At 47.2% G+C, this 14,276-nt stretch overlaps 1 protein-coding gene and 1 pseudogene across 1 annotated transcript; one reads left to right on the forward strand and one right to left on the reverse strand.

Annotated features, from left to right (window-relative positions):
* Positions 1-12,598, forward strand: part of LOC103075368 (60S ribosomal protein L30-like) — a 13,395-nt pseudogene extending 797 nt beyond the window's left edge.
* A 143-nt stretch (positions 12,599-12,741) lies between these two features.
* TOR4A (torsin family 4 member A) lies at positions 12,742-13,992 on the reverse strand. The gene has a single exon (XM_007458931.1). It carries the CDS (start codon positions 13,990-13,992, stop codon positions 12,742-12,744), a length of 1,251 nt encoding a protein of 416 aa, XP_007458993.1.
* Positions 13,993-14,276: the final 284 nt, after the last annotated feature.

The following is a 14,276-nucleotide window of genomic DNA, read 5'->3' on the forward strand; positions in this document are numbered from 1 at the left end:
ATATATATATATATATATATATATATATATATATATATATATATATATATATATATAAATAAAAAACATGCTGATAGAAGCTAAAGACCTACATAAATGGAAAGAAATCCTGCATTCGTGTGTTAGAAGACTTGGCACTGTTAAGATGTCAGTTTACCCTAAAAGTAACCTACAGATTCAATATTAATCAAATCACATGAATCAAACTTACCAACAGTCTTTTTTGCAGAAATAGAAAGTACAGAATTGTACATGTGTCAATTTACAAAGATTCCTAAGATAGCTCAACTATGAAAGGCTAGAATCTGACAGTACATCTAGAAGGCTATACTAGGTGAAACATAAACACAAATTGAAACAATTTTTTCTACAAAGGTTATAAGGGTTTACTATAAAAACTTTATGTCAATAAATTAGACAACTTACATGAACTGGATAAATTCTTAGAAATTTCTAGAAAGACACAAATTACTAAAACTAACTCAGGGACTTTGCAGACGTAATTAAGGATATGGACCTTGAGATAGAGAGAGTGTATCCTGAATTATCCAGCTGGAGCCAATCTAGCCAATGACCCTTAAAATAAGAGAACTTCTCTTGGCTATGGTCGGAGAGAGATGTGATGACAGTAGATGGGTCAGAGGGACACATGTTGTTGGCTTTGAGATGGAGAAAGGGGATCACGAGGCAAGGAAGGCAGGCAAATCCTCTAGAAACTGCTGGAAAAGACAAGGAGACAAACTCTCCCCAAAGCCTTGGGAAGGAGCCCCAGCCCTGCTGACACCTCGATTTCAGTCTACTTTGACCCATTTTGGACTTCTGACCCACAGAACTGTAAGATGATAAATTTGTGTTGTTTTAAGCCACTAAGTTTGTGATAATTTGTTATGGCATTAATAGAAAACTAGTACAATTATCCTGATACCAAGGCTAGATGAAGACATCATAAGAAAACAAAAATTTAGACCAATATCCCTCCTAAATATAGAAGCAAAAGTCCTCAATAAAATATTAACAAACTGAATAAGCAACGTATAAAAAGGATTATGCTCCATGACCAAATGGAATTTAATCCTAGAATGCAAGGTTGTTTCAACATCTGAAAATCAATTGACCTAATACATCATATTAATAAATAAAGAACATAAACCACATGATCCTCTCAATATATGAAGTAAAAACACCTGACAAAATCCAACCCTTATTCATGATAAAAACTCTGAATACTCAAAAGATATAAGGTAAGTTTTTCAAACTGATGAAGAGCATCTACACGAAAATCTACAGCTAACATCCTACTTAAAAGGTCAAAGACTCAGTGCTTTGCTCCTACGATCAGGAACACCACTTTTACTCAACATTGTACTGAAAGTTCTAGCCAGTACAATCAGGCAGGAAAAAGAAAGGCATAGAGACTGGAAAGGAAGAAATGAAACTGTCTTTATTCACAGAAACATGATCCTACACGTTTAAAATCCTAAGGAATCCACACAAAATCACTAGGACTGAAAAATGAGTTCCACGGGTCACAGGATCCAAGATTAATATACAAAATTCAATTTTATTTCTACATACGAGCAATGAACAACCAGAAAATGACATTAACAAAAAGCAATTTCACTTGGAAAAGCATCAGAAAGAATAAATACTCAGGAATACATTGAAAAAAAGAAGTGCAAGACTTGCACACTGAAAACTACAAACATTGCTGAGAGAAACTAGAGAAGACCTAAGGAATTGAAAAGCAATTCTAAGTGTGATTAAATATTGTTAAGATGGCAGTTCTCTGCAGCTTGATCTGTAGAGTCAATGTAATTTCCATCAAGACCAGGAAGTCCTTTTTTTTTCCCCCCCAGAAATTGACAAGCTGATCTTAAAAATTATATAGAAAGGCAAAGGACCCAGAATAACAACAACAACAACAACAACAAAAATCTTGAAAACTAGAAAGGATTACATTTTTTTCCCTTCCAGATTGAGTTGGTGTAGTGTATTTTTGGTTATCAAAATACTCATAGCTTTGGGACTTTGAAATGGTAAATATTCATGATGTGTGAAAAAGCATGAGACATAACTGTATGATCTTAATTACATAAAAATAAATGCTTAGTTGTGTTTAAATACACAAACGAGACCTAGAAGGACACATCAAATGATAAATTGCTTGTGATGATGGATGACTGTTTTTTGCTCCTTGTGTTCTTTGGTTTCCTACTATGCACATGTTAACTTTTAAGAAATAAATGTTATTTTGAAAACCTTAAAAAAAAAAAAAATCTTGAAAACTAAGAACAAAGTTGAAAGACACACACTTCCCAATTGCAAAACTGACCGTAAAGCTAAGGAATCCCAAGAATGTGGTCCTGGCATAAGGACAGACATATAGATCAATGGAACAGAATTGAAAGTCCAGAAACAGATCTGTACAAATCTGTTCATTTTTACAGACATGTTATGACGGACAGTTTTAAGTGTTATTCAGTCCAAACCTGACGTAGGTGTTTCTGTGAAGGCATTTTGCAGATGAAGTGGAAGTCCATAATCATTTGACTTTAGGTAAAAGGAAAATATCCTCCACGACCTGGATGGGCCTAACGCAATCCACTGAAAGGCCTTAAGAGCACAGCTGAAATTCCCGGAAGAAGAAACTCTATCTCTGGATAACTCATGACAGAGGTCCAGCCTGCCATTTCCAACTCCTCCCCTAAGATTTTTTTAACTTGCCTAGTTAGGCCCTACAGTCTTGTAAACTGATTCGAGAAACAAATTCCTTAAAATATATCTCCCACTGATTTTTTTCCTCTGGGCGAACCCTAAGTGACACAGGGGTCAAGGCAAGTCGATGAGGAAACGAAAGTCTTTTCAAACAATGGTGCTGGGACACTTGGATGTTGACGTGTAAAAAGATTAATTTAGAGCCTCATCTCACAGCATGTACAAAAATTAGTACAAAAATGGTTCATAGACCTGAATGTAAGAGCTAAAAACATAAAACCATTTAGAATAAAACATAAAATAGGAATTCCCTGGTGGTGCAGTGGTTAAGAATCCGCCTGCCAATGCCAGGGACACAGGTTCGAGCCCTGGTCTGGGAGGGTCCCACATGCCGCGGAGCAATTAAGCCCATGCGCCACAACTACTGAGCCCGCGCTCTGGAGCCTGCGAGCCACACTACTGAGCTGGGCACCTAGAGCCCGTGCTCCACAACAAGAGAAGCCACCACAATGAGAAGCCTGCACACCGCAACGAAGAGTAGCCCCTGCTCACCGCAACTAGAGAAACCCCACACACAGCAACAAAGACCCAATGCAGCCAAAAATAAATAAATAAATTTATTTTTTAAAAAACTTAGAAAAACCTTTATGACCCTGGATTAAGCAGAGCTCTTAGATACAACATCAAAGGCATGATCCATTCCAGAAAAAAGAAATTTCACTTCATAAAAATTAAAAACTAAAAAAAAAAACCAACCTTTTGCACTTCAAAAGACTTTTTTTTTTTTTTTTTTTTTTTTATTTTTTTTAAAGGAAATTTTTTTTTTTTTGGCGGTACGCGGGCCTCTCACTGTTGTGGCCTCTCCCGTTGAGGAGCAGAGATTCCGGATGCGCGAGCTCAGCGGCCATGGCTCACGGGCCCAGCCGCTCCGCGGCATGTGGGATCTTCGCGGACCGGGGCACGAACCCGTGTCCCCTGCATCGGCAGGCGGACTCTCTACCACTGCGCCACCAGGGAAGCCCCAAAAGACACTTTTGAGGGAACTATACTCACTATCTTATAATCACCCATAATGGAAGAGAATGTGAAAAAAGAAAATATATACATATATATACACACACACATATATATATAATTGAATCACTTTTTTGTACATCTGAAACTAATGTAACATTGTAAATCAACTGTATTTCAATAAAAATATTTAAAAAACAAAAAATACATTTTAAAATTATGAACATTAAAAACAACCTACAGACTGGGAGAAAATATATATTTGCATATCATGTATCTGATAAAACGCTTATAGCTCAAATATATAAAGATCAACTCAATAATAAGACAAACAACCCGAATAATAGAAATGGCTGATAAGCACATGGAAAAATGCCCAGCACCGTTAGTTATTAGGGAAATGCAAAGTAAAACCACACATTAGTATCGCTGTAATAAAAAAGACTGTTAGTAACAAGTTTTGGCAGGGATGTGAAGAAACTGTGACCCTCATACACTGCTGGTGGAATGAAAATGGTGCAGCCACTTTGGAAAGCAGTTTGGCAGTGTCTTTAAAAATTAAACAAAAAAAAAAAACTTTTTATATGACTCAACAATTCCACTCCTTGTTATTGATTCAGGATAAATAAAAACACATGTCCATACAAAGAAATTTTTGGCAAATGTTCCTTGCACCATTTATGCATAAGAGCAAAAAAATGGAAACAATCCAAATGTCCATTAACTGGTGAATGAGTAAACGAAACGTCTTTGATCCATTTAATGGAATACTATTTAGCAATAGAAAGAAAGACACCAACTGCCGATATGTCCTAGGGCACGGCATGGGTGAGCATCAAAAACGTGCTAAGTGAAAGAAGTCAGATGTGAAAAGCTACAAAAGATTCCATTTGTATGAAATGCTTTTTTATTTTTTTTTTAGGTTTTTTTTTTTTTTTTGATGTGGACCATTTTTAAAGTCTTTATTGAATTTGTTACAATATTGCTTCCGTTTTATGTTTTTTTGGATTTTTGGCTGCGAGGCATGTGGGTTCTTAGCTCCCCAACCAGGGATCAAACTCTCACTCCTTGCGTTGGAAGGCGAAGTCTTGACCTCTGGACCGCCAGGGAAGTCCCCTGAAATGCTTTTTTAAAAAGGCAAACCTATAGAGGCAGAAAGAGGATTAGTGGTTGTCTGAGAAACAGGTAGGAACAGGGATTCATGGAAAACGAGCAGGATGGATCTTTCTGGATGATGGAAATATTCTAAACCTGAATTGTGGTGATATTTGCACAGTTCTGCAAATTTACTAAAAATCAATAAATTAGCGGGACTTCCCTGGTGGTGCAGTGGTTAAGAATCCGCCTGCCAATGCAGGGGACACACACGGGTTTGAGCCCTGGTCCAGGAAGATCCCACATGCCGCGGAGCAACTAAGCCCGTGCGCCACAACTACTGAAGCCCTCCGGCCTAGAGCCCGTGCTCTGCAACAAGAGAAGCCACTGCAATGAGAAGCCTGCGCACCGCAAGGAAGAGTAGTCCCCGTTCAAGGCAACTAGAGAAAGCCCGCGCACAGCAATGAAGACCCAACCCAGCCAAAAATAAATAAATAAATAAATAAACATTTTTAATAAAAAATAAAAAATAGAAATAAATTGTCCACGAGTATATTTTGTGGTATGGAAGTGATACCTCAATCAAGCTGTTTCTTTAAAAAATAAACAAGAAAGCTACAACATAAAAAACAAACTAAACCAGACTGGTTAGGGTTATAAATTTAGGTGGCTGAAGTATGAAGAATACAAGGTGGTAGGGACTTCCCTGGTGGTCCACTGGTTAAGACTCCGTGCTCCCAATGCAGGGGGACTGGGTTCGATCCCTGCTCAGGGAACTAGATCCCACATGCCGCAACTAAAAATCCGGCATGCCACAATAAAGATCCCGAGTACCGCAACAAAGACCCAGTGCAACCAAATAAATAAATATTAAAACCAGAAAACACCAAGGTGGTAATTATCTTGAAATTTGGGTGGTTACCAAGTGGGGCAGGGGAGAGGCACCGAGGAGGACTCCCACCCGGTGGGAGCCAGTGAGTAGAGGGGAGGCTAGGGGGCTCCTAGGAGACTGACCACATCCTGTTTCTTGACCTGGATGGTGAGCACATGAGTGCTTGCTTTACAGTAAAACTTTTTAATTTCTGTATTTATTTATATATATTTTTTGCCACACCACATGGCTTGCAGGATCTTAGTTCCCCTACCAGGGACTGAACCTGGGCCACGGCAGGGAAAACCTGAGTCTGCTGGACTGCCAGGGAATTCCCATAAAACTTTAAATATATATTTTGTTTTATACATGTTTCTTGACATATGTTATATTACACAATAGTAACCCTTTACAATACCAACCAAAAAATGTATTGTTTCTGGGAATAAATCTAACAAAAACGAGCAAGACCTGTCTACAGCAAATTACAAACTTTACTGAAAAGCATTAAATCAGCCCTTAATAAGTGTATGGTAGGGCAAAGGGATCATTATTCCCCAAATTGATTTGTAGAGTCAATGCAATTCTGATCAAATCCTAAACGGTTTTTCAAAGAATTTAACAAAATCAAATTAAAAACAAGCCCAAGAAGAGCCACATGACTCTTCAAGAATAACGATATCCCGCTAGCTATTATGGCTTCTGCAGACTTATAAAGCTGTAGCTATCAGGACAGCATGATCTTGGCCCAGGGAAAACAAACTGACCCACAAAAGGCAACAGAGAGCCCAGAACAGTCCACAGGCACATACACAACCTGGAACACTGATTATAGAGCATCTGAGAAAGAAGGAGCTAGTTCATAAATAAATCAGTAAAATAAAATATCCAGGGTTGAAACAAAGGGACAGAGTTAAAGTACTTGGACAAGAATGGTCCTTAGGTTGGAGAGGGCTAAATGGGAGCCCATGTGATGGAAAGTCCCTTCACTGCTCCAGTGAGGTTATAAGATGTGTTAGGTTAGGTGTTCGTGGTATAACTGCCAACCAATTAAGGAGGAAAATGGAACACTGGGCATTGGAGGGTACCAGTACAAAAAGAAGTGAGAAATAAGAAGAAAGAAGCATAGGAAAATACTGGACAACTAAAAGGCACAAAATAAAGTCACAAGAAGTTTAAGTTGTGGAATTAATTATAGAACCCTCAGTTACAGCTGGAGTCAGGACGGGTCTGTAGGGAGCTCTCTCCATGAATATGCACATCAATTACCCCAAACCGGAAGAGATTTCCGCCTACATTTTGGACAGGAAGGTGCCTCTACTTACCATCAGTCAGGAGGAAGGAAACTTCCCTCCACCCCCGACAGCCCAGCCAATCAGAGACTGCAGGGGCCCAGTCAATGGGAAGACTCCATTGAACCCCCAGCTCCTCCAATGGAATCTTTGGCTATCACAGCCCCTCCCTACTCCGCCTTTTCCCTATAAAAGCAAGTCCCCCCTCCTTGTTCTCCAGATTCGGCTTTTTTGTCTGCCATAGTTTCCACATCCCAAATTGCAATTCCTCTGCTATTCCTGAATAAGCTTGCTTTCGCTGGTAAAATAACTGGCTTAACCATTTACTAAAGTTGATGTATTTATATGGTGTCAGAAGTGGGATCTGAAGGAGGCGAACCCCAAGGGATGACAGGCCCTGGAATGGAGCAAGGTACCCACACTGTGAGCCCTTCATGCTCATCACTTCCCCGAGTCTCTTCTTGTATTCCAAACTGCTTCTTTGCGTTTTGAGTTCTCTGGCTTTTTTCGGGATCTGGAAAGGCTTTGTCCTTTCAGGGGAGAGGTTTCATCCTTTCTGGTTCAAGGTTTCGCCCTTGGTGAATACTCAGTTGTTTTCCGGAGTGTGCAAGAGTGAGGGGGATCGAGCTAACTGGAATCCAATAATTTGCTTTATTCCTTTTGGAATCTGGGCTAGGACTCCAGCAACTTTCTTGGGTTTCCAGGAGAACTTAAGGAAAAGGGATCCTGGTCATCTAAATGCTCTGAGGGCAGCCCTCCCTCAGGAACTCTGGAAGGTTCATGTTTGAAAGCTATGGACCCTGACATGCTCATTTCTTTTTCCCCGACATGCTCATTTTTAACTAAGTGGGGCTGAACCAACTAAACGTAATCCAGAATTATCATGGCCATTACAGGGAACTTTCAATCTTCCCAAACTTGTTTTTCTTAAGATTAAATTGGAGAACTGTGGTTCTAAAATTTTATTTATTATTTTAAAAATTAATTTATTTACTTTTGGCTGTGTTGGGTCTTCGTTGCTGCGTGGGCTTTCTCTAGTTACGGCGAGGGGGGCTACTCTTCCTTGCGGTGCGCAGGCTTCTCATTGCAGTGGCTTCTCCTGTTGCAGAGCATGGGCTCTAGGCGCACGGGCTTCAGCAGTTGTGGCGCGCTGGCTTAGTTGCTCCACGGCATGTGGGATCTTCCCGGACCAGGGCTCAAACCCGTGTCCCCTGCATTGGCAGGCGGATTCCTAACCACTGCGCCGCCAGGGAAGTCCTCTTCTCAATATTAAAAGAGCTAAGTTTTGCTTACAACTATGTAACCTCTTGTATTTGCCTTTGAAATCTTTTATTGTTACTTTGGTCAGACAGATAATTAAGTATCATTTCATAATGATCTGTGGTCCTGTTTGGCCAAATGTCCAAAACCTTTTGTTACTTTTGACAAACTTACCCCAAATCAGTTCTAAATGAAGTCTTACAGACCTTGCACGAACTGGGCTCTTCCAGAGGGCCCCTGGAGAATCTCAAAGGATTTGTCTCTCACCTGGTAGAAGGCTGAACTAATCAGACTTATTTGATGAGCTAGATTACATGGGAAGCTTGTAATAGGTTTCTAAATAAGAAGGAATACAGAATCTTTTAACCTTATAGTTGTATAGGTACATATTAACATGTGCTCAAAATCATATGAAATTGCTAAATTCCGAGATGTCCTGATATAATGTTATTGGTCATGATTTTTGTTCTGTTTCTGTTTTTTTGGTTTTTTTGGTCTTGCTGCATGGCTTGCAGGATCTTAGTTACCCGGGCCCCAGCAGTGAAAGCACCAAGCCCTAACCACTGGACCACCAAGGAATTTCCAACTGCTCACCATTTTAAACATATGTCATAGAGATAAGCTGATCCCCTTGCCACTCCCATTACAATGAATTCTCATCAGATTTTTAATAATGGGCATTTTCAAGTCTTTCTGTCATTACAGTTACTGCTTTACTCTGATGCTTCTCCAAATGTGTTCCTCTTTAAAGAGATTCATGGAAAGGACTCTGACAGGTACTCTGAAACAGTTTTCTTTCTTATAACTCTAAGATCATACGACTGAACTGTGTAAGAATTTCTAAAATTCTAATGGAAAACCAATTGCTTTAATGTTTTGTTTTCCAGACACAACGGATCCCCTTTTCTCCTCTCCTTTAAGCTGTCTATAACTGAAAACAATTTGGCAAAGTGTACCTTGGCATCAAAGGTTGAAGCATTTACAGTTTCTCCCTAACCTGGTCCCTCAAGAGCTCTGAAACTCTTATTAAGTATTTTTGTTTTTCATGACAGTGGACGTATGTGCACACGTTCAATGGAGCCTGTTGTCCCTGAACAGGACACCCAAAGCACGTGGCTCCTGCTTCTTTGATCCGAGCTGAGAAAGGGAGAAATACTCCTGCACTGTAAAGGCCTCATTGCTTCTACTGAAAATAACCAGTTGGGCAATTCCCTGGCGGTCCAGTGGTTAGGACTCCGTGCTCTCACTGCCGAGAGCCCAGGTTTGATCCCTGGTGGGGGAACTAAGATCGTGCAGGCCACATGGTGCGGCCAAAAAAAAAAAAAAGTTTAAGAAAATAGTTAGGATTAACATATACACACTACTATACATAAAATAGATAACCAACTCAATATTTTATAATAACCTATAAGGGAAAAGAATCTGAAAAAGAACGTATGTGTATGTGTGTGTAACGAATCACTGTGCTGTCCACCTGAAACTAACACAACATTGTAAATCAACTACACTTCAATTAAATTTAAAAAAACCAAAAAAGAAAGAAAGAAAATCACCAAGCTCTGGCAGAGCACTCCTTTTGCAGCGCACTCCCGGAAGACCAAGACCCCGAACGTCACAGCCCACAGCCTGGAGATTCTACGTACTGGAAAAGGCACCTCCAAAAGGATCCTCTCCAGCCTTGCCGGCAGGGCCCCGTCAAGTCCTGTTGACCAACGCTTGTGCCAACGAACTCGAGAGGGGACTCCAGGGTTCAGTGTCACATCTAAAGGAGGCACCAAATCCCAGCTGGACCTGTACACTCTCTGGTGACCTGAAGATAATGCCCATTAGGACCCGAAGCAGAGGACATCTGAGGCCAACAGCTTTCCCAAAACGTCTGGACCAGGCCTGTATACCTTTACTCCAATACAGTCCCTCACCTCGTTCCTCCCTCCCTTCTACGGAAGGACAACACCCTCATTCGTATCTCCCCGTCCCTGAAGAAAGGGGGAAACCTCTCGGATTGCTCAATTTGCCATTGGAATCCTCAGCTGGCCCAGCATAGCAATGGCCTTTTGGTTCGGCCTATAAGTAATTTCACTGGGGTTCCAGATGCTGCTGTCTGTCCAAATTATTCTGCAGGCCCATTTTATAGAGTTAGGGAGCTACGCCCACCTAAATTTATCCCTTGCTTCAATTTGACCCAACCCTGGGATAGGAAAACAAGATCTTTTGAATATCTGCACGAAAGTTCAACGGTGCTGGCAATGCAAGTTGAGTCATCTGTAAACTTGCTGACATATCTGTACATCTAGGTAACTTCCCGTTGTGTAAAAACAAAACTTCCGAGCCTTGGCTAAGTAATGCCAGTGCCTCTGCGCCAATGAAGGAACCCATAGATTCCATCACTCGTGTGGAGGCTTTATGTGTGCGCCCTGGTTTCACCTCCACAGGTGGAAGTTTGGGGGATGGCCTTTATGCTTGGGCAGCCCATTGTCTTGATGGCTGGAGAACACAGGACGGTGTGCCCTGCTGCATTCGCCGTCCTGTCTTCCTGACATAACTGAACAGAAGCCTCACGTTGATCCGTCCCATTAAACCTCTATAAGTGGCTTAAGCAAGAACTTCCAGCAGGCATAAGCGATTCTGCCTTTACCTCTGGAGGGAGAGCTTTCCTCCCACGGACGGGAATGAGCACCAATGGACACATAATGAGGAATCTCTCCCTGACATTAGGAGAGTTAGCCACTCCGGAGCCAAAGCAGTTTCAGCTCAGTGACGGTCACTTAAGTCATCAGCCAAGGTGGTTTCAGGTAACCACGAGCCTGCAATTACCTACTTGCTGAGCAAGGAGGTGTCTGCAGCAGCAAACCCCTCTTGCTGCAAGTGGTTAGATGCCCCTGGGGAAGCAGAGACCCAATGACATAAAATTACAGAGCAAGCGCATTGGTTAGAGCAACGTCTCTGGACAACCCGCTGTCTGGTTGGTGTATTCAGCTAGATACCTGCAGGCCTGGCTCCTGGTTTAGAAGCATCGTGCAAACTGGCCATCCCTCGCAGCCCCCAGGGAGCCCTGGAGCTGGCAGGAATCCAGCCTTTCCCGGCAGGACGCGCCCCCTCCCCACCCTTCCCGTCGGGGCGCAGGGGCTGCGTGGCAGCTTGGCAGGTCAGCCGCTTCCCTGTGCCGGGGCAGGCTCCTCTCCCTGACAAACCTCAGCCCATCCAGGTCTGCAGCCGACCACCATGACCACCACGAAGAGAATGGATGGCGGCGAGGCGGCTGTGACCATGCGGGACTCCCAGGGATGGAGCGTCTGCCAGGTTCTCTAGAGACACCAGCCCCCGTGGTCCTTGAGGTTCTGGGAGGGCAGGGGTCAGGCTGAGCTCGGCGGTGGGGGCCTGGAGCTCCTGGCACAGTCCACGCTGGCGGTGCCTCCACCCTGACCAGCCCTCCCCTCGGCCCCCTAGCTGTGCTCCTGTCCCCCCACCTCCCAGGCCGCGCCCTCCTCCCGGGTGGGTGGGGCCGTGCTGACCCGCGTGCCCACCACGAGACAGCACTGAAACTGCCTCACCCCCCTTGGGAGCCCAGCCCAGCAGGGGCTCCAAGGCTCACCCGCCCCAGGCAGCCGGCGCGGTTCCTGCAGTCCCGCTCGGGGAGACATGAGCCTGCGGAGCCAAGGCTGCGGAGAAGCCAGGATGGCGAGCGTGAGGCCCCGGCCCAGGCCTGGAAAGCAGTGGACCTCTGCGGTCTGAGGGATCCCTACTCAGAGGCCTCCCCCGAGTTCAGCACCCTGGAGCAGGTTGGTGGGCAGTGTAGGGGGATCCAGGAAGTCAGGGCCCCCGACCTGGACCCACCTCCTGCTGCTGTCACCCTGAGAGAGTCCCCCTTCTGGACCACTTAGGGGATATTCCACTGGACCAGTTCATTGGGTGGAGCCCCCCACCCATCCCTTTGCCTCCCGGGGAGCTCCTGGGCCCAAGAGGCCATGAGAAGTCCAGGCAGACCCACGGGATTCTTGCAGTGGTGAAGCATCCGGAACCTTAGGCCCCCGGGGTGAGCAGGTGTGTGTGGGGGAGTGTGTTCGGCTGCTGCGGGCACCCGAGAGACTCGTGGTCACGTGCGACTCTGCAGGGGACCAGCTGTGTGTCCCTGGGGTCTGCTCACCCTCTCTGCCGTCATCTATGCTCTGTCCCACGGAGACAGACGTACCCACTCCTGGGGAGCCAGCCCTGTGGGACATACTGGCGCTGAAAAACGCAGGCTGGATTAAGGACCCAGCAGGTGGCAGATTGGGGCTCTGAGGGAGGTTGGAATGGGCAGAGGAGCTCAGAGCTGACCCAGCCCCACCGATCCCCCCAGGTCCCAGTGTGAACCGGCGGAGGGCCATGGGCAGATTTATTTGAGGCTTAGAGGCCTGGGGCAAATCCACAGGGCCCCCTCCCTCCAGCTGCCCCCGTCAAACCAACGTCCCGTCGGGCCAGTGGGCGCGTCCGCTGCGTCCGGTGGCGCCTGCGCTACAAAAGGTTCACCGTGGCCACCACCTGCTTGCAGCCAGTGACGGCGAACTCGCGGCCAGCCGCGCGGTAGTAGCTGAGCTGCGCGGCCAGGAGCTCGGCGCGGGCCTGCTCCGGATAGAAGCCCTCCCCGGCCATCTCGTCCCGGAAGCAGTTGACCACGTCCCCCTTGTCCAGCAGCAGGAAGGGCACGATAGTCGCGACCTGCCACAGCGGGTGCTCGCGGACCAGGAGCGCCCTCAGGCTGGCGCGCAGCTCCTCCTCGGCCTGTGCCGCCACCGCCGCGGCCCCGGCCCCGTGGGCGCCGTCTGCGCGCGGGGCCCGCGCGCGGGACGCGTTCTGCAGCACGAAGCGCGTGACCTCCGCGCCGCCATTGCCGCTGAGGAGCACGTAGATGGCATTGTGGAAATGGTGCGAGCGCTGCGGCTGCAGGAAGCCGTGCAGCTCGTCCAGCAGGGCCGACGGCAGGAGCTCCACGTCGTCCAGAACCAGGAGCGGGGTCTTCTCTTCCGCCTCGGCCCGCGCCACCACGTCGGCCACGCGCCGCGCCAGCTCCTGGCGGCAGTCCTCCGCGGAGCGCGGCTCGGGGCAGTGGTGCCGCGCGTGGTACTGCAGCACGAGCGCACCGTCCTCGAGCACCGCGCGGAAGTGGCGCGCCAGCAGGCGGCCCACATGGCTCTTGCCCACGCCGCTGGGCCCGTGCAGCGCCAGGAGCAGCGGGCGGCTGTGCACGTGCGTGGCCAGGTAGTCCCGCAGCAGCGCCACGATGCGCTCCACGGCCGCCTGCTGGCCGAACACGGCACGCTGCAGCGCCTTCTCCAGCCCGTCAAGGTCATAGCGCTGCGCGTTATCGTCCAGGTTCTCGATGGCGTTGAGCACCTGGAAGCCCACGATGGCCACGAGCAACAACAGGCAACGCTGAGCGCGGCTCCGGCGCTCCGCGCGCGGCCGGTACTTGCGCGACATCTCGGGGTAGAGCACCATGCGGCTGCGCCGGCGCTTCTTTCGCGGCGGCCTCGAGGACAGCTCCGCCGGACCGTCGAAGGTGAAGAACTGAGGCTGGAACGGGTCCGCGCGCGGCGCCCGGGGCTCGGAGTCCGGCCTCACGGCCGTAGGCGAAAAACACCGCTTGCGCAGGAGGCGCACGCGGCGGCGCAGGCGGACCACGGCGCGCACGGGCGCGATCACGCTCGGGCCGGGGGCGACGTGGTCCGCTACCGCGAGCTCCGGGCTGGGCTGGCCGCGGTCCATGGCGCAGGGGCAGCGCTTGGCATGTAGGTCACCCTCCCTGCAACAGGAAGACGCGGAGGGTCTCCAGACTTCCGCCCGGCCGACTGGGACCCTCCCCCCGAGTTCTCAGCTCTCCCCACCCCCGCGAGGCCCCCCGGAGTACGGCCCGCTGCCCCGAGGCCAGTGCCTGGCACGGGCCTCGCCCCTCTGACCAGGAAGCGGCTCCCCGCCGGGCCCCAATGCAAATCTCTCGGATCCTCGCATAAACAGCCTCCGGCCTTGAGGAAGTGGCTGCCTGGGGGGGG

Source organism: Lipotes vexillifer, unplaced genomic scaffold (genome assembly GCF_000442215.2).
Source record: "Lipotes vexillifer unplaced genomic scaffold, Lipotes_vexillifer_v1.1 scaffold636, whole genome shotgun sequence".
Lineage (NCBI taxonomy): Eukaryota > Metazoa > Chordata > Mammalia > Artiodactyla > Lipotidae > Lipotes > Lipotes vexillifer.